This window comes from Aythya fuligula, chromosome 12 (assembly GCF_009819795.1).
Source record: "Aythya fuligula isolate bAytFul2 chromosome 12, bAytFul2.pri, whole genome shotgun sequence".
In the NCBI taxonomy this organism is placed as follows: domain Eukaryota; kingdom Metazoa; phylum Chordata; class Aves; order Anseriformes; family Anatidae; genus Aythya; species Aythya fuligula.
This window is the reverse complement of record NC_045570.1, coordinates 19,977,277-20,001,587: the sequence shown is the minus strand read 5'-3', so window position 1 is coordinate 20,001,587 and position 24,311 is coordinate 19,977,277. Positions and strand designations below refer to the sequence as shown.

General features: G+C 54.2%; 1 protein-coding gene across 1 annotated transcript in view; it reads right to left on the bottom strand.

Moving 5' to 3' along the window:
* Nucleotides 1–24,311, bottom strand: part of ACSF3 (acyl-CoA synthetase family member 3) — a 55,421-nt gene that overhangs the window by 13,791 nt on the left and 17,319 nt on the right. The window contains exons 6-7 of the mRNA XM_032195335.1: nt 20,599–20,711; nt 10,189–10,315 (exon numbers count right to left, since the gene is read on the bottom strand). Of these exons, the coding sequence (XP_032051226.1) occupies nt 10,189–10,315; nt 20,599–20,711 (240 nt within the window). The remainder of the gene's footprint in view (nt 1–10,188; nt 10,316–20,598; nt 20,712–24,311) is intronic.

Genomic DNA, 24,311 nt, shown 5'->3' with positions numbered 1-24,311 from the left:
ATTCCGCACGCAGCAGAGCTGAGCCTGCTGTCAGAGCCACGCTGGGAGAAAGGGCAAAACCCTGCCGAGATGAAAGAATGTGAAGCACTGGTACAGCCTCCCCTGGCATTTACACCTGGAAAAAAAAATCACTCAAGGGCATCTCACAAAGAGCTGTGCTAATAAGGCACCGCTCGCTGACGTGCTGGGTGGCTGTGCAGCACGAACGGAGCTGTAGCGGTGTGGGGAACACCGGCAGCATCTCCGGGTACCTGGGAGGCGAAAGCTGCAGATAAGACAAATTTAATTTCCAACCAGAAATCCTGAGCCGTGCTCTCCCCCACACTGCTCCCAGCCAGGGGCAGGGGGAGTCAGGAACCTGCTGTCGGACCGACAAGGAGCGCAGCTACTCCTTGTCTTGGCTGATAAATCAGCAATACCTTCACCTCTTGGCTGGGTTTTTAAAGGCTTCCTGAGCTTAATGCATCTCCCCGGCAGCAGGGCGAGAAGCCAGGATGATGCTCAGTGACCTTGTCAGGGTATCCTTGTACATCTCAGCTCCTTCACTGTCCTGAAGCCCATTTACTGCCAGTTACCCCTTGTGCCGTGCCCTACAGCCCCAACCCAACTGCAGGTAGCGTGCCTTGTGCCGTCATGCAGATCTGCCTCTGCTCACCTGGAGACTTTTCTCCTGGAGCACCTGATTGATTAGAGCACCCTGCTTGGCACAGGAGAGAAAGAAAGACAAAGGAGAAGAAAGAAAGACAATATTTGCAGGCAGGGGCGGACTGACCTGCGGAGTCACTGAGTCCTGTGGCACCACGCCTCCACAGGATTCACCCCCAGGGTGCATTTTCTGGTAACTCTATTTTGAAAGAGCAGATGTTCCGAGGAGAAAAAAAGCACAGGAAAGATGCAGGTCAATTTTTGTCCACTTTGAGTGAAAATCAGCTCTAAACACAGCTGTGGGAGTGCACCAAGGGAGTTGTGGTGGACATACAAGGTGGACCCCGGGTTGTACACCCAAGTGTGAAGCCTCAGGCTGTGCACTGGTAAGTCGAGGCTGTAGGAGGGTTGCTGACGGCTCTCACCAGAAATGCTCCTCACGCCCACACTGACCGCAATGGGCAGGGGATGGGCGCAGCACTCACATGCACCATCCTTCTTTGTGCCCCGCAGTGCTCACCCGCTCCCAGCACCACCTCGTGTTTGCTGACGGACTCAGGGGACTCTCGGTAAACTCGCCAGGCTCATCTGAAGCTGGCAGCTCTCTAAAACCCGCAGATGAATAGACCCAGCAGCTTCAGCTTCAGCTGCAGACACGCTAATGGAGCTTGGAAAGCATCACCCACTGCGCCTCCTCCAAATTCAAAACCCTCTCCCCCTCAATGAGATGGGCACCCCAGCGGGTCCAAATGGCCAGCGGGCTTTGGCCGGGGAACACAAAGGCCCATCTCCAGACTGTTGTTTCGGGGCCTTGGGGACTGCTGCATATGGTCCCCATTCCAGCCTTGGGCTGGCATCCGACCTCGTTACACGACATATGCCAGCAGACAAAGTCCTGGGCACCAGCTTTCGGCAGGGAGAGGAGAGCACCAAAAGGATTAGCAGGAAAGCCAGAGCTCAGCGGGGTCTGGTGGCCTTCTGAGGCCCATCTGCCCCTTCTCATTTCTGGGCCTTCCATGTCTGACTGCCTCAAATAAGGGGAGCAGTTTTGGGAGGGTTTTGGGGCTGGGACCAGGATGGGTGCACACAAGCACGGTGCTCCTGAGCGCACGGGAGCCCGAACATACTGATGGGCCTCACTGAGACACCCACGATGGTCCCAGTTTTGGGTGGTGGGACATTTCTGGTGCTTGGACCTACTGAAGGGACTTGTCCACGCTGCCCAGCTCCATCAGCTGGTCCCCAAAGACCTCACTGCTTGTTCTCCCCACCCCGCTGTGACTCTTGCACCGCCACCACCAGACCGCGGCTGCACGCCCTGCTCAGAGGGCACCACATCTCCGGGACAGAAAGCAGCAGATAAAACAGCCAAACCTCTGAACGCTCCCACAAGCCAGACAGCCAAGACTTTGTAGGTTCACTCGTCATTAGCAGGAACTCATGGGTGACTGATATGACACAAGTAGGCTGGGCGGAGGGAGCCCCCCCGCTGCTTGCAGCCAGAATTACTGCAGATGGGTTTGCCCAGAGGACAAGCCAGAAAAGAAAATGGGTAAGTAAAAATGAAAAACGTTTTTTTTTTTTTTTTTTTTTTTTTTTTTTTTTTTTTTTTTTTTTTTTTTTTTTTCGCATTAGCATTTAAATATTTATAGAAATCCCTGCAGACAACAAGATGAAAAAGAAAACTCAAAGAGTAATAAATAAGTAAGTGCTCCAAGGTGTGGCAGCCCCGCTGAACACGGCTGCCACTCAGCTGGTGGAACTTTGAAGAGCACGGCAGCCATGCGTGCATGGCTAAAAATAATAATTGTAATAATGAAAACCTTAGACTAAACCCCTTTGCTTTGGCTTTTGCCCTCTGCAGAACAGCTGAGGGATCAATTACACCTCAGCCAAAGACAGTGCTACCTCTTCTTCTCAGCGCGGTGACCCGTCCCAGTCTCTCGTGAGACGAATTATTAAATAAAGCGGAGATAACGATGGGAGGATGTTGACTAAGAGAGGCAGCGGTGGGATACGGGGAAGGATATCTGCCTTAAATTGTTTGCTTAACTATCCAGGAGCCCATACTTTTGCTTACAGCATGATACCATTAGTCGTAAGTAAATATGCTCTCAGTCATCTCGAGCGAAACCCACAGGGATGACTTGTGGAAAGGAAAGAGCCCGGAGTGATCACGTCCTAGGATGCTCTGTCCCGGCTAACAGAGCGGGTGCAGAGCAGCAGGAGCCAGAGATGCTCAAAGAAAAGATGCTCAGCCCTTCTTCAAGCGTTACGGCCAGCCTGAAGTACAAACACCGACAAAAACATCACCACTTAGCAGAACCTGGGCTTGGGTTGTGCTGAAAATGAGCCCTCGCTTTCCTGGGCTGGGGAAAGAAGGAAATCGGGCTGCTGACTGCCCGGCTCAGCCTGTAATCAGTTTGTGTGATTCCACCACCCTGCTCTGTGCTCTGCTGACGGCGAGGCTGGGGTATGTAAATCAAAGGCCAAAAGTGTTCAGCAAGCTAAACAGACCGCGTGGGCACCAGCAGAGTGCCTCAAGCAACAGGAAACAAGACAAACGAGGGGCGAGAGAAGGCCGGGGACACAAATCAGGCTGAAAAATGATAGATGGGCCGGGTGGAAGGAAGGTGTGTTTTCAACAAGCTTTTGAAGGGCAATTCCACCTCTGCACGCACCGCCAGCTCTCCTCGGCAGCACGGAGTGGCCAGGCTGCCCTCTGCAAACCTGAAAAGAGGTTGGATTTGGGGTGATCGCTTCAAAATCTTGTCTCTGTTTTACTCCTTTCCTACCCCGATGCTCTCCACTGGAGTTCTGTAAATCCACCCCCTCGGTCAGCTCTGCAGACGGCTCGGCAGCGTTCACCCTTCCTGCTGAAGGACTTCCCAAAGCCCTGTGGTCACGGCTCGCTGTGACAGTGAAGACACAACAAACCCTCCCCTCCCTGCGCCTGAACCATGAGCACGGATCCAGTGAAAATCCCTGGGGCCCCGTTCCAGCCACGCTCAAGACGAGAGGGGTTTTGACACCGCCTGTAATAGGACCACGTCCCGACCTCTGCCGACTGCTCGGGGATCTTGCTCAGATGCTTTGACGCTGACCTTTCCCTACGGGGTTTTTAATTTGCCCCGGAGGAGACACGCTATTTATACAGCAGTAAGTAGCCACTCGAACAAAAGCTTTGCCAATGAGCCAGGAGGGTCTGCCAAGTACCACGAGGAAGATGATTGTTCAGCCCATTTCTTCCCCATGTCCTGTGCTCTCTCCTGCTGCCACAGACTTCCCCTCTTCGCCCCCTGGCAAGCCTGCAGTCCTCTTGCAGGAACCTGCTGTTCCCACGGACTTTCAGGTGGGGTGCAATCGCTCCACGCCGCTGGAAATCGGACTCGGTGCACTGGAGGTTCTCGAAAAAGCGCAGGGTTGGCATCCACGATGTTTGATAAAACTAGAGCAGGGCTTTGTAGGAGAGTAAACAAATTCTGTGCCAAAAGCTGCTCTCATTTACAGCTACAAAAATCCAAAGTCACTCCGAGCTGCTGAAAACTTCGGTCTTGCAAGCAGTCAAGGAATTACACGGGCTGTGTTTCACTGTGTTCGAATGATGCTTTGACTTCCAACCATCAGACAAAACTGACAACGTTGTCTCCTTATTGCTCAAGAAGAAGGAATAAATGTCTTTATGCTTTTACTTATAGAAACACCTTTTAAATGAGGACTGGGTGGGTGTGATCCCACCTCGCTGCTGGCCTGACTTCACTGGGCAGCACGAGGCTATCCCGTGGGTGCCTGCAGCCTCTGGCCCCATCCCATGCAGACCCAGGGGGATATCCTAAAGCAGCACAGAGAGATGTGTTTGGGGTAGGTTTGTTTTTTTTTTTTTTGGGTGTCCTTTCATGTCCCTTCATTTGTGGATCCATCACTGGAAAGAGGAGATGGAGCCTCGCACGCCTGACTCACGGGCTTAAACTACAGCACGGCTTAAAAAGAAGCTCCTTAAACCCAGCCTCAGAGGGAGCCAGCGCTTCATCCGATGGGCTTACCGAACTGATAAGTCACATCATCTGCAGCACATTATAATTAAGGCATCGTTTTTTTAAAAAAATAGAATTTGCATTAACTGAATTTATGACTAGGAGAGACACTGCAAACAAACAGAAAACCTGCAGATTAGGATGCTAATGAGATGCATTTCTATTTATAACCTGCCTTGATCAGGCTAAAGTATTTCTGTTTCAGGTGTCAGTGCTACTCCCACAAATGTAAGCAATTCCCTTGGCAGGGAAACACCTGCTTGTCTCTGGAGACAGGCAAGTGCCAGGTACAAAAGTCGGTGCCAGAGGGACGGGGTGGGAGCTGCTCGCTGCTGCTCCTGCCCCTGTCCTTGCAACCTGAGGGCAGGAATGGGTCTGGCCATCAGCTGCCCAGGGGGTTTTTTCCTACAAACACCAGATTTCTTTGGGTGTTCCCCTCTGCCCGTGGGGAGCTCAGCCTGAAAGCAGACACCAGCAGGTCCCTGCAGCCAGCCCGAGAGCTGCTGGGCTTCTTTGCCTGCTTCGAAGGCTTCGATGCTGCAGCAGGAGCAGCGCCACGAGCCTCAGCACTCCGCACGATGCTCCCAGCTACACCGAGGCTTTTCCTGGCTGCTTGAGCTTGTAGAGCACGGCTGAGAGGCCTGAGCTGAGAGAAAGGTGTCTGCAGCAAGCACACACACATGCAGTGTGCTACTGCCCAAGCCTGGCAGCATTTGAAAAGCTGCCAGGACTGATGGGCGCTTCTCGTTTCTCCTGGTGATGTCTTACTCCAGATGAATTTCTCTTTTTTTTTTTTTTTTTTTTTTTTTCCCTAGATCTCCCTCTTTCACTGCAGAAATCCAGAAGGAATAAAGATACAGAAATAAAGGTCTACCCTGCTCTTCAGCCTTCGACAGTGCCATGTGGGAAGTCTTTGGGGCAGTAGGGATTCTGGTTAAAGTGAGCCTGGAGGTTTCGTGACCTGCACAAGGGGGTCTAGCCCAAATTCAGTGATAAAACCGGACTCGGCAATGGGAAAAACAGCCACAAAGTTGTTTTTTTTTTTAAATGAGGCTTAAAGAAAGAAACTTAAAAGACATGAGTCATCATTTTGAAGTGTGCATCAAACAAGTTAAATAACTCTTACTTTCTTAACGACATATTAATCAAAGTGCATTGATTCCTGAATCAGATGCTGTGACCAACAAGCTTTCTATCTTCTCCATCCTGATGCATGCATTAAGAGAGTTTTACTCTGACAGATACAATATAGCAATCAATAAAATCTTATTATATGGGGCTGAGATACATGGATTTGTTGCGGGATTTATGCACTGCTTTCAAGCCTGGTGCTATTTCATGTCTCAGCCTTAACCTGTAATTGAAAATAAATCTCCCTGAATACACCAGATTCTAATTTTCTGGATGTGTGGGCAAACGTGAATGGAAGCTGGCCTTCCCTGGGGGAGCAGGCTGCTCTCTGAGCCTGTCGTTCCCCGCTGAGCACAGCACCGTGCTGCCAGATTCCTCTGCAGGCAATGCTCAGGATCCCAAATCCTCTGTCCCCTTGCTCATGGCTACAAGCAGCTCGCTGCCTCCTGGGCAGGAAAAACTCAAAACCTGCCAGCACCAGAGCCTGGCAATATGATGGGACAGAAGGACAAAGATTGGGGATTGGGATGACCGCGGTGCTGGGAGCTGGTGTTTGTCTGCTGCCTTCCTCCAGCTCCCCGGGGTGTGCCCGGTGATGCCTCAAGGGCACCCAGGTTTGCCCTGAGATCGCCTCCTGCCTCGCAGGACAGCTGCAAAGGGGTCTCAGCACAGCAGACAGACGGCTGCAGGCATTTCTCCTCCGGGTCTGCCTCACCCTCGGTGCTGCGGAGATGCACGACAGCAGGTGGATACCCAGCAGTCGCCCTGGAAATGGCCGGAGGGGACTTTGATCCAAGCAGCTCTGTCAACAGCGTTAATACAATAAAAATAATCAAATTCACTCGAATGGAAATGAGAGCCACGGAGAGATAGGCAGACGACGGTGCGAACCCAAGGAAATAAAGGGGAAGGGAGCAACAGTAAATCACCGATGCCACACCAGGAGCTCGGGTGCTTCTGAGAAGAGCTGAGATCTTGAATTCATCAAAAGGTCACGGCAGCACCATGCTGCTTTTCTTCCTGTAACACACACACACATATTTGGTCCTCCTCCAACTGCAGGCACGGAGCAGGCACATTTGCAAAGGGATCTCTGCACAGGCTCCCTGCTTGAGGCACACGTGGTGTTTGCCTCTGGTCCCCAGGGGGAGGAAACAGGTCTGTGATTGTTTCACCGAGCTCCTCGTCTCTCCCAGATCTCCCCAGAAGCACAGCAGGGTGTGAGTGCTGGTGGCCAGAGCCTGCCCCATTCATTTTTCCTCCTGTCACGGGGGGGAACAGCCATCCCCAGTGCTCAACCTGATGTCGCTTCCTTTGGTAAGACGGTTTCGTGGGAGAAAAAGAGATTTTAATAAAAGAGCTGTCAATCGAAAAGGAAAATGACTGCTGCCATGCGAGTGTTGGGTCTTTTTTTATTTTGGTTCATGTATTTTCTGAAACAACACTCGATGGCTTGATTTACAGGAACTGCAACCAGAAACAGAACTGGCCTGAGGAAGGTACCGGGAAATAGATGGTCTGCAGCCAGAGAGGACTTAAAAATGAAAGATCCCTTTGTGAGTCTGAAACTGCAGAAGGTAGCCTGGAAAATGACCTGATGGAACACTTCAGGTGGTTCGCAAGTTTTGAGCATGACCTGTCACTGCGGGAGCACGCCTGGAAGGGGAGGAAGAGGCGATGGGGGAGGCAGGGAACGAGCTCTGGTGATGCATTCTTGGCTCTGTGTGTGTGCAAACTCTGAGTAGAGGTGCCCAGGTGGAGCCCCAGGGTGCTGACCCTCAGGAAAAGCAGTAATACGTGCCCCACGTGTGGCCCTGGACCTTCCCAGATGCTGGGCACCCTGCCCTCGTGCCCCGTCCCCGCGCGGTGCCCCAGCAGCCAGCAGCCTTTCTGGTGGCACAGGCACCACGAGGCGCAGCACGAGCAGCGCTCGTGGTTCCCTTGCGGTAATTACTCTTCATTTGCTGACCCGCTGCTTTTTCGGAGTGCCATTAGCAATCAGCAGAGTGCTAAATTCCAGCTGGGGAGTTACCCACGCTGCCTCCAAGCTCGCTCTCTCCAAATCTCGTTCCTCGTGCTGAGCGCGCACCTCTCTGTCCTTGGGGAGCGCAGGGGACCTGCACCCTGCCAGCTTGGTCTCCTCTCCAAAATTAACCACCTGAAGGCTGCCGGCAGGGCTGGGGGCAGGCAGGGCGAGCTGGCGGGTTTCTCTCAGCACCACCAGCTTTTTTTCCTTGGAATAAAACAGCCCTGACGGCCTGGCAGTGAGGAAAGATGGAGCAAGCAGTCAGGAGAGAGGGGAAAAAAAAAGAAAGAAAGGCAAAAAGACGGGGAATGGGGTGGGGAAGAGAATGAAGAGGCTGTCCTCCTCCCGAGGCTGCTACCAGGGGTACCAGAGGCTGCCTGCACGGGGGCTGCTGCCTGTGGTGTGTCCTCAGCACCCTCCGACCCGGCCCCAGCCCCAGGCGAGTGCCTCCGCTCCCCTCTTTATCCCCAGCTCTGCGTCTCCGCTCGGCGAGCGAAAGGGTTAAGTTTAATTTATACTGATTTCTATTTAATATCATTCTCTCCCCGTAGGAGCCGGCAGCTGTGAGCTGATTGTACTCTCTCATTATGCAGTCTGTATCACTAATGGCCTGTGACAAAGGCATGCCATCTTCCAGGCCTTACCCCCGAGAGCCAATTAAACACACATACTCCCTTCCTGTTTGCAGCGCATTACAATGAAATTAAACTGAATTTCAAAATCATTTTCTCCTAAAGACATCTCTTTGCAATAATTAATGCATGCTATTCCTTTGCATCTGAAATATTCATCAGGAGCGTTGACTACAAAAATTTTTAGAGCTGATTGCCCCGCACCCGGCGCTGTCTGCCCCTGCTCCGGCACCAAACGTGGCCCTGGCCTGGGATCAGGACCTGCGGTGACACCCCCGGCAGGGCAGCCCCGTGTCTGGTTCAGAGCAGCCGTGATAATAAATCACGGCGTTGTCACAAATTCTCAATAAATACGATTACAGAGCGGGCACCAGAAATCCACCCCGGTGCCCCTGGCTCGATGGCACCGCTAACGCGGGGTAAAAGGGGAATGGGAATGTCAGGGCTGCTTGTCCGTGAGGGCTAGGCGGACAGCAGGCATCCCACCCTCCTGCACTGCCAAGATTAGGGGACGGTTGGGCTCAGCACCACCAGACAAACGCGCTGCGGGCGTTTATCCCAGCATCCAAACCGCTCGTGGCCGGTGGCAGAGGTGGCAGGAAGAAGGGTGGCCAGAGATACGAACCGACCGCTCAAACGCTGGGACCAGAGCCTGCAGAGCCATCTCAGGGCACCGCCGTGCTCGCTGTGGGCACGGGGCTAGTTTATAATTTAATCCGACTCGCAGAGCTGTCCCAGGGGACGGGAACCTCTGCCCGAGGAGGCCAAGCTCTAGCGCTGTGTGCGGCGCGCTGCGCGCAGAGCGGGAGGCGTAGATCGAAGCACATCACTTATTCATGGTCTGTCACGTCTGTTCCGCTTGGGAAAAGCCTTCAGCACAGTATCCTCCTGAATTTGTTATCCCACATTACGGACAGGATCAGCCTCCAGAGTTCCCCTTGCTGCCCCAGCCAGGGCTGCTGCAGGTAGGGCAGTCGGGGCTACACCCACTGCCAGCAGAGCTTGGGCATAACAGGATTTTTTTTTCTGTTTGCAAGCATTAGATAAAATCTACCAAGGTGTGCCACAATGCATATTATTGCTATCTGGATATTATCTTCTGGTGAAATCTGGTGAAATTTGATCTGAAGGAATCGAACACCAGAGGTGTTCCCGTTCCTGGAAACGTTAAATGTCTCAAAACCATTCCTTATTCCCAGTCCAAAGGGAAAGGCAAATCCCAGGAACACCCAGGAAAATAAATAAATGAATAGATAGATAGATAGATAGATAAATAAATTAATTAATTAATTTCCTTTGCAATTCGGAAACATACCACATAAAATAAAATGAGCCCCAGATTCAAAACAGAAGGTCTCTATTTGGAAGACGCAAACCTTTCACTCCGAAAACTTTCAGAAGGTGACATCCTGGCAGTTCTGACACCTTCCCAAACTGTTCCCCAGTTGGGGACACTCACCATGATTCTCCTCCAAAAAGCTCATTTAAACTGGGCCACACCACGACCTGTTGTCAGGTGCTGAGGCCGCAGGGCTCAAGCCCCCAGGAAGCGTGGTGCCGCTGCGCTGCGTTTCCAGCAGCAGCCCCGAACATCCCCCATTCCTTGGCTGAATAATTAGGGCCAGTGCACATGAAGAAGCGAGGTGAACCCAGATCCCGTTCTCCAGACCCAGCACAGAAAACAACCCACCTCCCTGGTCCGGGCAGGGCAGCACAGTACCTGTTTTGAACCAGCCATCGGGTGTGAAAGCATCTTTCGTTTCCCGGGGTCTGTTCCAGTACTCGCGGAACACCGAGGGCCCCCGGACGAGCAGCTCCCCTTCTTGGCCTTCAAGACCTGGAGTCACCTGCAACAAAGCAGGAGGGAATGTGAGGGAATTCAGCCAGGGAAACCAGCCCGTGTGGCAGCCCTAAAAATCTCCTGTCCCCACTCGCTGCCCTGGAGCCCAGCGTGGTGCAAGGAGAGGGATGCTGGCAGGGGACCAGCAGCACGCAGCGTGGTTTGCAACCTCCAGGCTCCCTGTTTGGGGCATGCACCCCATTGGGAGCCCTGTGGCCATCTCAGTGGCAAGACCTTCCCTTCCTGTGGCAATTAGGATGAGAGAAAGTCACAGAGGTTTCATCCTGAAAGGCTCCCACGTCCCAGACAAGGACACGTCCCATCCCCAGAGCTCTGCTGCCCCCCAGGCGTGTAGCTCCAGCCGTGACAGCAGCAAGCCAAGGGTTAGTGGCTGGCTCAGCCTTGGGAGTAGCAGCCACAGGGGACGTGGCCACCAGCTGCAGCACTTGGCCCTTGCAGCAACCTGTGGCCGGGCTGGCAGCGGGGACAACCCCTGCCCTCCCCGGGGGAGGCAGCACAAATAGATCCCCTGCTGCAGAAACGGGCTGCGGCGTGGCGAGGGGAGGGCAAACCCAGGCAGAGCTCCAAAGAGAAGCCAAAACTGAGCTTCCCGGGGAGCTGCTTCACCAGCTGAGGGAGGGTTTGGCCTCCCCAGCTCTTCTAGAAATATAAAATGGGCTAAAAATGGGCTACAGGCTCAAAGTCACGGCTTTCCCGCAGCAGCTGGGAGATCGGGTGCTGGTGGTGGCAGCACGAGCGCCTCGTGCCCCTCGCGGCTCAGCACCGTGCTCCTGCAGGCAGGAGGAGGCAGCAGGACGAGGCACAGCTTCTGCTGTGTTGATAGAAACCTTCGCTTCCCCAAACTGTCAATCTGACACTATTTATTTATTTTTTTTCCCGAGGAGGTGGCAGGAAACACCATCTGATTTGTTCTCTGGGACGCGCGGCTTCTTTCGGGCGCACTGCGAGGCGGCGGCTTCTAGTGACAGCTCAGCACCCTGCAAACCTGCACGGGGAGGTTTTCTATGGCAACAGGACCGAATCTCCTGCTGTTATGGAAACTAGAGAACCACGGGGAGGTCGCAGACCTGCCTGACATGGCACGGTGTTCCTCCCTCCTGCACGTAATCTGCTCTGCAGTTCCCAGGCTGGGAGACGAGGCTTTAGCGGCGCGGGTGTTGCACCGCCCGTGGGACCGTGTTAAGCTCAGGTCCTTTGCAGGGAAGATGTGCAGAAACCCTGCTGTCACTGCAAGAGCTGCTGCAGCCCCTCGTGGAGCAGGCACCTAGCGGCAGCTCCCTGCCCCTCTGCACTGGGGCTGCTGCAGCACCGAGGTTCCTCTGGGACCCCGGAGTGAGCGGTGCCAAAAACGCGGCCACAAGGGAAAGCAGTAACAGCAGTGCTGGAACACCAAGCGGAACCACGGAGCAGGGCAGGCTTTGTATCTCCGCAGTCTTGGATGGGAACAAAGCTTTCCTAACGGAAAATGCTCAGAAAGCTGCTTTTAAGGCACCGTTTGTGCTTTAAGTCACGTCGTCCTGATGTGCTGTCTTGGAGGACGCGGTGACACGGGGCTTTCTGCACCAACAGCCCGGGCACTCCGCAGAGCTGCCACCTCCTTAAATGCCAGGAGCCGGACCAAGCCCCCAGAGTCCTCGCTGGGTTTTATTTCCACCACCTAGGAGATGCTGTGGGATAAAAAGCCCGTTACTGCTGACGAGGGGAGCTCAGCTGAACCATGGCAAGCTGCGGATGGTGCCGGACCGGCGAGCCCCAGGGGACCTTGGAGAGGGAGCCTGAAGACCAGACGATGCACGAGCACAAAATCACTTGGGGTCTGGAGAGCCCAGGGCCAAACCTTGGCACCTGCATCCACACAGGGGCGCAAGGCACAAAGTCTGTGCCCAGGGGACTTGCAGGAGCCGCAGTGGATGGGGCACGCCAGCTGTTTTGCCACGTGGCCCTCCTTTTCCTGCTGGCCTGGCCGTGGCACCACAAACCAAGCAGCTTCCCTGAGCAATTCTGTGAGCCCGGTGCCACCGGTTTCAGCTTTTCCCCCTTGGGAAGCACACCTGGGGAGCACTCCCCAGGCCAATCCCACCCTGGGCGCCCTCCAGCAAGCCCCGCTGCACCCCACCTGCTGCGCCCCAGCTGGAGAGGACACACTTAAATCCTCCTCACACCGCAGGCACTTTAATCACCAGTGTGAGCTCCAGCACCATTCTTTGGAGCCCTCAGCCTGCCTCCAGCTCCCCAGAAAGGGCTGGGAAGGGGGGCAGCAGAGGTAAGCACCCGCGAGGACCTGCCGACAGCTGCCTCGGATTCCTCCACATGCCCTGCCAGATTTGATGTCTCGCTGAAGGCGAGCAGGGATGTGAACATGGCCATGCCGAGTGCCTCCGTGCCCCCAAGGCAGGGCACGGCACCACCACTGCCCCGGGGACCAATCCTGCACGGCGTTTACCTGCCCGCCGCTGCTTCTGCTGTGAATCAAACCTTGAACGAGCTCCAAATTCCCTGTCAGATCGACTCGAATTTTGGCAGAGGCTCAACCCACGTCTTATCTAGAGCAGAGCTCCTTGGCAGCAGGCACCTCCCTGTTGTGTAATTTAATGATGTTATGGCTGGCTTGCAAACAGTAAAACAGAAAGGCCGTGACGTTATCTTAATAGGATTTTGCTCGCTGAACTCCGAATGTCACTGGCATTGCTCCCCGGCGTAGCGGAGAGGACACAAACCGCCCCAGTGCCAGCAGCCCGGCTTGCCTGAAAACAGCATCGGTAAAAATTCAGGGTTCGAGGCACTTTTCTGCTACAGCCTCTCGCCTCTGACCCCTGCTAGGACCACGGGTACGCCCCCAGCCAGCCGGCTGCATGGCAGGGAAGCGGGCGTTTCGGCGGCAGCGGCGTGGCTAGCTGCTTTGTTTCCTTTCTCCTCCAAATCTCAGCGGTCCCCGTTGTTGATACACTGCAACCGCGTCACAAGCAGCTGCTGAAAAGCATCAGCTTGCTAATTGCACTGATATCCTGGTCTCCGAGTGCCACATCGCGATGCACGTTTCGACTGCTTCCATGCACTCGAGCAACTTTAACAGGGAGCCCCCCCACCCTGTGCCCCCGGCAGGCTGCTGCTGCCCCAGAGCTTTCCGCTGCAAAATGCACCCGGCGAGCTGAGCTGGGCCAGCCGGCGTGCCGGATAAGATTACATTTTCCACGCACGAAAATAAAAGGTTGTAATAAACCCTTTGAAGGGATAAATCCGGGCGATTATGAACTGCAGGTTTTCGCCGCTTCCATTTTACCTCTTCATTAGCAGGAAGCGAGGGTGGCTGGTAAATAGCTGGGAATCCCCACTTGGCAAGCAGCCCTGCGATTTGTTCAAAGTGGCCATTTGTTTTCTTGTGGTCTCTGATCTGTGCTGTGCCCCTCTCCTCCGGGAGCTGCAGGAGAGGAGTTTCTAATGGACGGTAATGGAATTAGTTGCTTTTATGGAGGCAGACGTACGGCAGCACGGCTTTCGCTGGGAAGGAGGGGAGGCACGGCAGATGCCTGAGCAGAAACATGTGGGAGACAAAGCGAAAGTTGAAAGGCAGGTCTGGAAGGAGAGGTAATAACTTTTTATTAGACTGATAGAGCGGGGAGGAAGACAGACACGCTCGTAGGGAAAAAGAAAAAACAAAACCAAAAACCCTTCTTCAGGCTGGAAACAGCAGCAGGATGCCACCGGTCGGCGTCTGGAGGAAACGGCCAACTTCCACCAGGCCTCTCCTTCCCCCCAGCCCCAAAATAATTACCTAAGCCTCCTCCCTGGGTGAGCATGGAAGGCTCAGGGCTGCAGATGAGAGCACCTGCTCTTAGGGGTGCCCACCAGGGATGGCACAGCCCTCGCCGAGGGGAAGCGCAGGGCTGGGTGGGGTGGTGGCAGGATGGCAGCGCACGGGGACCCTTTGTGCCCTGAGGGTCTTGCATCATTTTCCTTTCATTCCTCCCTGCTTTTCCTTCTATCCTTGGGTCTCCACTTCGTGTTTCACCCCTCCTACCCAGCCAGAGCCTGGTTTTCCTTCACAGCCCTCTTCCTCCACCAGCAGGGCTGCCAGAGCAGGAGGGAAGAGCCCAGCGCGCACAGGCTGGGCACCGTCACTGACACCAGGAGGAAAAGCAAAATCATGGACATTTGGGGGGAAAAATTGCTTTTGCAACGCTGCCTCCTCTGCCACAGCCCATACCATGCTCCTCGGCTTGGAAATACTTGGCGCTTTCCCCACCTTATAAATAAGTGATTACTGTAATCAAAATAATTAAGCAACCCAGCCTTTTAAGTGACTAATAGAAGACAATAATTTATACGTGCGAGGTTTATGGAAGTGATGGAGCCCTTTCAGCAGTTCTCACAGAGCAGTAACTTTTTTAAAAGCAAACAAGCAAACAAAAACCACACCAAAGCATGGAAAATAAGGGAACAAATCCCAGAGGAGCAGCAGGAGATGGTCTCACCCGGGGGCACGCTTGGCACCAACTGCTCCCATTTTCGTGGCCACTTCTGCCTGCTCAGCTCGATGCTGGCAGCCTGGGGAGCGATGCCTGTCCACAAGCCATAGCTTCACGATCCCACATCCTATTTTTTCCCTGTCTTTCGCCACGCTCAGCCAAATCAACCGCAGCACTCGTGCACGGCTGGGGAAGGCGGAGGATGGATGCCGTGCCATGTCTCGCCGCCTCCGAAGCCACCAGCAGCTTTTCCAGATGTTCTCTGTCCCTCCGAAGACCCCTCACTCGCTCCCTGGGGATTTTGGTGGCCACGAGAGCCCTGGTGACACAGCAGAGCCTTGCCACAGCGCAGCCTCCAGCAGCTCAGCCCCCATAAACCAAATGAACCAGGGGAGCTCCTGCTGGGACCCTGCTTTTCTTGGTGCTGTGCCAGTCCGGGCCTCTGGGACCAGGGAAGTGAGGACGTGTTTACCTGCTTCCCAAAAGGAGGCTGGAGACCAATAATCTGCTCGACACCCCCTTTTAATCGCTGTCTCCCTGGGTCACATCTGTATGGATGTCCTCGAGGTGCGAGGCTTGCTAGCACACTACCAAATTACCAGGCAATCTGATCTCTCATGCACATTCATAATTAAAAATTCCCTGCTAAGTTGCATGTTTTTGTAAAAGCATTATCTTTCCTATGAGCTCTGTGTCCTGCAGCATCCTGCAGAAGGCAAGCAGGAGGCAATTTAGACACAGAACAATTTTCCTCCTGCTGGAAAAAGGCAGATTTCTGCTCCTCAGGGACACGGCGCAGCGCAAGAAAAATAAAAGCAAAAAACAAAAACCCCAAGCCCAGACTGTAATCTACAAGGCCACATTGCACATCTGTTTTTGTAACGTTAACTTTTATAAAAGGGCTGGGAATAACACAATCAATTTACTTTTCATTTTGGAAGGTTATAAATTTAAAAGCAAGGCTGGTGCACGGCGGAGCTGGAACGCTGAAAGTTATTCTCAAAAAACCCAACCCTCTACTTACAGCAAATGCTGCTCCACTGAAAACGAAACTGACTGTATATATTTTGGGGCAATACCAATTTTTTAAAGTTACCACGCTGATTAAGTCCAGATGACTCCAAAAGAACCACGGAAAGCAACCCAAGTTTGGGAGAGGTCAGTCCTCCCTGCCGTTGCTCCACGGATCCCAGACTTCTTGCTCTATATTCACACCATAAATTAGCAGCGTAACGCCATTCCAGAAATGCCAACGGCTCTCCACTCTGCTGCTCTCATCCCTCTTGTTTGCAGGCCCCAGAAGATAATAAACGAGGCGAGATGTCAGCACATCTTCCCACTCTCTCGGCTCTGTTCATTAGAGGCAGGCTCCCGACGTGCACTCGCAGCGCCCGCTCTGATTCCGGGCTCGGGGGCAGGCAGGGTACCAGGCAGGGATTCAATTAGTGTCCCACCTCTGCTTCGTTTCTCATAAACCTCACTCAAAAGTCGAGGTCAGCGAGGCTGTGACGTGCTCGGACTGCAGACAGCCGTGCTGCCCAGCAGCCTCTAATTGCTTCCTGGTGCTAAGCAGCCCCGAGGCGGCCGCTGCCTCTCCTCCTCCTCGGCTGGAAGCTCTCTGGGGCACAGGCTGCCCCTTCTGCTGGGCTTCTTCAGCATCTCCCCCACCTCGTCCTTCAGCAGATGTCCCCAAGATGTGCTACAGCAGCTGCAGCCTCTGCAACCTGATGGAGAAATACAGCACGGGACGAGGCAGGAGCGCAGCCCCTTAGCACGCAGCTGAGCCCACAGAGCAGAGGGATTCGGGGGTGAGGCTGTAAAAAGGGAGCAGAAACAGGCAAGGGGCTGCACGGGCAGAGCTGCTTCCATCCCACGTCTCACAGCATGGGAACAGGAGCTCCCCAGCTTCCCAGGCTGGCCCAGTGGCAGACGGCTCTGATACAGAGAGAGAGAGAAGGGCTGAAGGCCAAAAACAGCCACGATGGGAACAGAGAAGAAGCCAGCCCTCATCCTTCATGCTGGGACAAGCAGGGTGCCAGCCTGGTGGAGGGGACCAAGGAGACATCCCAAGGCAGTGGGAAGCCAGGGAGAAGTCCTTCTCCCCCTGCAAGGGGGAACGGATGCATAAAATGGTAATAAAGAGATTAATGGACAGCTTGAGGGTGCTGGGACCAAGGTTAGCCCAAAGGAAGCACTCGTGGAAGGAGGGTTGTTCTTGACAGATGGACTCAATTTGAATGCAGGAGGAAACAGCCTCCTGGGATGGAAGCTGCTCCTGTGATAAGAGGCTTTCAGCTGAGGAACGCAGGGACGTGGTGCTAGCGTCATCTCTACCTCCACCTTTACCACCAGGAAAAAGAAAAATACAGCTGTGGCCTCAAAAAAAAAAAACCATCAGACAGACAGGGAGGAGGCAGGAGTATAAATACCAGCAGGAAGGCAGTCACCGACTGTGTTGACTAAGGAACTGGATGTGGTCAGTAAGGAGCAGCTCAGATGTTTACGCAGTACTGAAAGCAGCCCGGGTAACCAAACGGACACTGGGGGGATGAGAGGAACACGGGGAAACAGAAATCATGGCTGGAGTATACAAAACAAGCAGTGTCCAATGCTCGGAGGGCTCTGGAAGGAGTTTTTGGAATAAATAAGGGCAAATGGAAAACGGGATAAATGTAGTGCTTGTTTACCTAAGGTGGATTGTGCCAACGACCTGAGGACTGATGTTCCAGCTGGAGGAAAAGCAGCAGACCTAATCCCAGCTGCCTTCCACAACGTGGTCCCCACACCGCCTGCCTGGGAGGTGGTTCCTGGTGGCAGAGATCACGACCTGAGGGCAAGGTTTGTCAAAATGGCAAAGCCCTAGGCGGGGAGGATAAAGCCTGAAGCATCCCGCGAGCCCCCGTGGTGGCGAGGCAGCCTCGCCAGCCACTGTCTGCAGCTCAGCCTGAATTTCACCCAAGTCCCACGCAACAATTTGACCCTTGGTGCAAGCATCCTGCAAGGCTTCAGCACCGTACGGCCCATCCTGCACGGGCAGCTGCAAGCCCCCGATGGGAGATGGAGGTGGGGTGCTGGAGGTGATGCCCAGCTCCTTGGAGCAAGCCTGACTTTCCCTGCACCTCGGTGGTGACCACGCACCTCCCTGCTGGTTCTAGGATGGTCTCAGCAAACCGTGAGCGAGGTGGAGCCGCTCCTGGTGCCCTCTCCAGAGGATCCCCAGCATCTCAGAGCCCTGGCCCTGATATAGGGTGAGGGACTGGCTGTCCCCACGCCGTCGGTGGCACGGAGGGGCTGGCGAGCGGCAGAGAGCTGCTGGCAGATGGCGGAGACGCGGGGGGCACGGGAAGGAGGGGCAGGGAGATGCTGGTGGCTGCGGGGAGGAACGGCCGCAGCAGAGCCGGTTCCCGTCCAGGACGACAGCTTGCATATGGATAAACAACGAGATAATTACAACCTTGAAGGAGGGGGACGAGGGAGGGGGGGGGGGGGTGGAGAAAAGCCCGTGGCTGCAGCGTCCTCCTGCTGCCAGCTCCTGCAGCCCATACGTCCTGCACGGCTCCCCTCGCAGCCTCGGCGCGAGGAAATTACTCGCCATAAAAGCCCTGGCTGGAGCACGGCATCAGATACAGCTGTGAAACCATTTATCTATTGACAGACCCCGATTGTCGGGGACTGGGGCTTGGCTTTCGTGCGAGCGAGCAATTTGGAAAAGCGAAACATAAATAAATAAATAAATAAATAAATAAATAAATAAAAAACCCAACAAAAATGACAACCCCCCCCCCCAAAAAAAAAAACCTAGCAGCCAACAAACAAACAAATAAAGAAGGAGAGAGAGACAATACCCAACAGCTCGCAGGGTTTGCAGGCCTCTGCCAGCTGGGAAGCTAAGCGTATGAAATATGCATCGCACTGAACAAAGCGAACTGAAACGCTCAGCGCCGGGAAGCTGTAACCCTTTCCTGCGTGCAGGAGCTGGGCACCAGGTCCCAAGCTGGAGCTGGGATTCCAAAAAGTGAAGGGGAAAAAAGGTGAAAGGCATCGGGGTGGTGGGTAAAGAGGGGCGCTGATACCTTGCTGTGCTCGGGCTCTGGGGTTAAATACTCACTGGGGTGCCTTTACGGTCACGTTTGGTGTTTAGGGACTGCTTCTTAGTGAGCTGGGGTGGCTCCGAGCAGGCGAAGCTGCTGCTGTCCCCTGATGCCTGCTCCCACACCTCCCGGCTCCCCGGGGAAGCAGGGGAGGAAACGCTTCTCCGAGCACTTGAAGAATGGGATCTCATCTCCCCAGGGGACCTCGCTCTGCACTGAACACCCCAGAGCTGCTCTCAGACTGAGGTGCAGCGACAATTAGCAGGTATTTGGCACGGCAGCACCTAAAAAAGCTGAGCAAACTGGGAGTGAGCGAGCACGGGGCTCCTGGGTGCTGCAGGGAGATGGGAGGGCTGGAGCACGTGGGTGGGAGGCATCCAGCACTCTAATCAAGGGACGGGGAAAAAAAAAAACGAATTGAGGCGCAAAGAGCTCCAGCAAACTTTCAGCTAAGTAGATTATTGATCTTCGGGGCGTGCCAGGAGCCAGCTCTGCAAATTGCACCAGTCCCCTGCCGCGAGCTCGCGCAGTTACCGGATGGTGGGGCACAAAACGCTCCCCGCCTCGCCACCGCCACGTCCCCGGGGTCCTGTCTGCACCTGGCTGTGCAGGATGGCGACGTGCCCCAGGGGTGGCACGTAATGGCAAGCAGAGCTGTCCCAGTGCTTAACGGGAAAGGCGGCGTGAGCAGCTCGGAGCGGGTCTGTTGTGTGCTGCTGTCAGGAGGGAGCAGGAGGCTGAAGCCTCAGCCCAACGCGAGCGGGGAAGGCGCTGACCTTGTGAGGCTCTCGCTACAGCTAAGCAAATAATTTCCTTGGCAAACGCAGGCGCTTGCAGGAAGAGGGGAGGGGGGGGGTTTCTGGCTCCTCGCAGCCCAGGCGAGGTGTGAACGCCTTGCAGATTGCCCTGACAATGTGCCTGACCCCGTCACCGAGATCAGCTCCTCGTCACCGAGATCAGCTCCTCGTCACCGAGATCAGCTCCTTGCGGGAGCCGCAGGGATGCTGCGAAGAGACGGCTCAGAGCTCAGCTCTTGGCAAGGTGCTCAGCTCCTCACCGCATCCCGCAGGTACTCATGGCCCCACCACGCTCCTCGGGGATGTCCTGCCCCAGAGCATGGCCCCGTGTTCCCCCCCACGGCCAGGACCTGCTCGGTGCTGGCAGTTTCGTTATTATCTGGGCAGGAGGAGCACAGATGTGCACCGCGCTCCCTGTGTACGGAGAGAGGTCCCTGCCCTGAAAGTGGTGTAATTGAAGCAGACGGCAGGCGTTTATTGCGCCGGCCGGGCTGCTGGGAGGTGTTTATTTCCTACAGGGGAACCAGCAAGCCATTACGTGACATTTGGTAATTTTTCATATCGTCGCTACCAAACCACACAGAAATGCCCGGAGCAGGCACACAGCCACAGACACGCTTATTGCAGGGCTGTGTACGTCCAGCCCCGACCCTGCTGCCACCTTCCTTCTTCCACCAGGACTCTTCTTCCATGGCAAGTCCACACCGCAGCTCTCACAACCTCAGCCACTGAGCTTTAAGCCTTGGAGCCCTCCTGCAGGGGAGGTATGACACGGTGTGAACTTCTTACACCATCACCCACCGCCCCTGCACCATTGCCCTCACCTCCCGCCCCGTGCGGGGAGCTGGAGCACTTCAAAGGCTGGGGAGGAGGGAACTTTTTGTGACACGAGCAGAGAACACGGCTGAGCACTACCTGTGTGCCGTCTTCATCTCCCTGAGCATGGACGGTGTAGGAGCGACCACCACTCCTCAAAGTCTCGGTGGCAATGCACACCTCCACCCCGGGCAGCGGGGTCCCCACGGAACCTGTGAAGGCAACAGAACACGAGTGAAGCAGTGGACGGCCCCTGGGGAGCAAAAAGGATGCAAAAGAGCAGCTGCTCTTCTATCCATGGCATCTGCAGCCTGCGCTGGCACTAGAGAACTCCCTAGCAGGGGGTTACCCTTCAGGAAGGCTTCGATCACATCGTATGTCTGCATGCAAATGTCACGGCGCTGCAATCCTCCGTTTGGTCGCTGAGCAGGCAGTGCTGGAAATGCCTAGGAAAACAAATGTGTCTGCAGCCCTGAACAGTCTCTCTTGGCCAGCCTTTGAAGACATCAGCACAGCTTCGTGGCTCAGTAATGAAGCTGTCTTTAAAAAAATAAATAAAAAAAAGAGCACCGTGAAACCTACACAAAGATGAGAAAAGAAAGAAGACAATGATTGCTACAGTGGCTCACTGCTTCCCTATAGCCTGGACCTGACAGAGAAGGCAAAGGCTTAACGGGGTAAGAATTGCAAGGGATTATCTCAGTTTTATGAGGCATCAATACACTGTATAGAAAACATCACAGGAAGAAAGCAGAGATCAAAGCCACCACATTCTTCCACTGGGTTCAATTCTCAAAGCCAGGGTATCTGACACGGTGGCACAAACAACTGCTATTAAGCTCCAAGACAGTACTGTGACCACAGGCTCCCAAACCTGCATCCTGCAGGGCTCTCCCTCTTGCTTTCATGTATGCTCTTCATAGTAGGCATCTGAAGACCCAGCCCAAGGGGCAGCTTTGTTCCTGCCACCTCTATGTGCCAGGCACAGCAGCAGCCAAGTCTTGGGCATCTGCTGGCTCAGCAGGTTTCACTCTGCATCTCCATGGCACAAGGTGGCTCTCGTGGCAAGATGAGGCTCGTGGCACTCATCCCTTTGAGATCAGCCCCAGTGAGCGTGCAAACCCGCACCAGGCACAGAGCATCAGCACCAAGCAACCTGTGGCTTGGGAGGGCTGGGCAGGTTAAACTGGGAAGCGTGCTCTTTATTTAGAAATGATCAATGTTTCCATCTGCTTTCTAACTCTGCTCATCAGGCAGCACGTTCAGCCCAACACGGTGTGGTTGGGATGTCCCTAGAGCAAGGTGAGCAGGACCTGGAGCCCGGCAATGCCTGCCCCTTGTTACCTGCATTTCAGGTGTTTGGGCTCAAGGGGCATTTTCCATGTCCTGGTCTCGTTCTCCCATTCAGGCCCTGGAGGTCTGGTGTCTGACATCACGGTTTAGTGTTTGCTACATTGGTCAGTTGCCATGGAAATAGATGTGTCGTCGTAGCCCAGATTTATGGCATCCCTGCAGGATCAGCTAAGAGCAGATGGGCTATGAGGGAGTGAGATTTTATTGCAGCGAAACTACCCTAACAATTAGCAAATCTGGCAAGAAATAAACAGAAGCTACATGGCAGTTCCGTGATGTGTGTCTGTTCAGCTCGAGCTTGCCTTCAGCATTTGGGTCAGCTAACACGGACGGCCAGGTCCTTCCCCTGCCGTGAGCCTCACTCAGGCTGCTCTAGCACAGCCAGACTCGCTGCCAAAAGTCCAAGACAGGCAACTGCAGCAGAGCAGGGAGGGAGAGTGGGCTACATTCTTCTCACCAGGAGTTAAGTGCCACCTGAGGTGCCGTGGAGAGGTATTTATGTATTTTAAAGAGTCTGGTACCAGCCATGAGACTCCAGGACGACTCCAAGTGAGTTATAATTCATGGAAAATGAGCCAAATGTTTGCACGTCGAGCTTGCCAGAGCCACCTTCTAGAATTCTATGGGAACATTTTCTCCAGTGTGAAAAATACCTTGTGCTGACAGCCTCAAACCTAGCTGAAAGACGCGGCAAGGGACAGCAGGCAGACACGGCAAGTAAATGAAGTCAGGATTGCAAGTAAATGAAGTCAGGATTGCAAGTAAATGAAGTCAGGATTACAAGGCGCATGGAGGGGAGCAATAGCCAACACAGTGAACTGCCACAGATTTGGCAGCTCTGGAAGCCTTCAGATCATGATCAGATAGATGCAGCATCCTTCTTCACTGTATGCAGCTATCCTCCTCAGTGCAGAAAGGTGATGGGCAGCACTGCTAAACCATCAGTGACCGCTGCTGGTCTTGGTCGTTGAGAATCAAACGTCAAAGATCAGCCAATGCTTTCAAACACATCTGAAGCCACAGAGAAGTCAACATATCCCCCATACAGCACAGGGCTTTGGATCGCATTTACAAGTACAGCTCCATCAATTCATTTCTTATTTGGCTAAAGTAAAACCAACATGTAAAATAAGCCCCTCGTGGGGAGCTGTTTCCGTATGTTCTGTCTGGAGAAGTCTTTTCGGTAGTTAGGAAAAATGACAAACTTGGAAATTGACATCTGTAAAGGCTGAAAATGCTCACAGCATTGACTAGAGCTACACGAGCCTGACAGTATTAATAAAAACTGTGCAAAGGCAACGACTAGAGCTCCTCAAGCCCTCTGACACGTTAAAACACACACCACGCTGACTCCAACAGGTCGGTGCTTGGCTGAGCGGGTCCCAAAGGCACAGCCCCAGAGCTCCTGTCTTTCTTGAGACCTGAATCAGAACGGGGTCAGAACTCAGCCCTGCCTTCCTTCTGTCAGCAGCCACAATTCGGGGGGGGGGGGAACTAGGGAGAAATCCCTGCTTTCTCCTCTGGCTCCCTCCCCCTGCCCTTCCAGCTCCCTCCAATTTGCGCGCTGCCGAATGTTAAGAAATGCTGGCGGCGTGCCCACGGTGTCAGCTCAGCCAGCCTCCGCCGGGCTGCAGTCAGCAAGGAGTGACACTATTATTCTTCCACCGGTTCTCCTCTGTTTAAAAAAGTTGTCAGCTCTTCCCAGATAAATTTAATTGGCCCTGCGGTCTGTGTCCTTCGGTATCGGGGGACCTCGATGCTGTTATGTGCGGTGGTGTCCTGGGAGAATTGAAACAGGCCAACGATAAGGCACTCAACGATCTCACTGTCAACAATACACGGAGTCCCCGCTGTAGGAGCTATTAGCCGCCTCTGATCTAAACCTCCAATTAAAGTGGTGATTAGGCCCAGCGAGGCATTCTCTGTCCATGAATTATTCATCTCCCTTCACAGTAACAGCACCAGGGGGATTAGAATGAGAGCTGGTGAAAACAGAGGCATTTTAAGCAGGGTTTTAACCGTATACAAGCAAACATTTATCTTTCGAATCTTTCATCTTTTCTTCTTTTGGAAATTAAAGGCTCCCACCCTGCCCTGCTCCTTCAGATCCGTGCTACGGTAGTGCCCCGTTGTCCCGTGGGGACGCGGGCGGGCGCTGAGGCCTCTGCCCATCCCCAGCCACACCGAGCGGGTGTAAGAGGGCAAGGGAGGCCCCGGGCCTCTCCTCGGAGGCAGGAGCTCACGAAGGAGAGGAGCAGGACCATGAGAAGACGTGAAGAAGAGATCACTTCTGCTCCGAGTGTGAGGATCTTTACCCCGAGACCTGCCTCTGCAGGCCGGGGTGGATCACCGCTGGGACAGGCACTTGGAGCACAGCCACATTAACTGCTTGGGCTGCCCGGTGACAGGCAGTGTCATCGTTCTGAGACAAATTTCTGAGCTGTCCACAGTCATCCCCG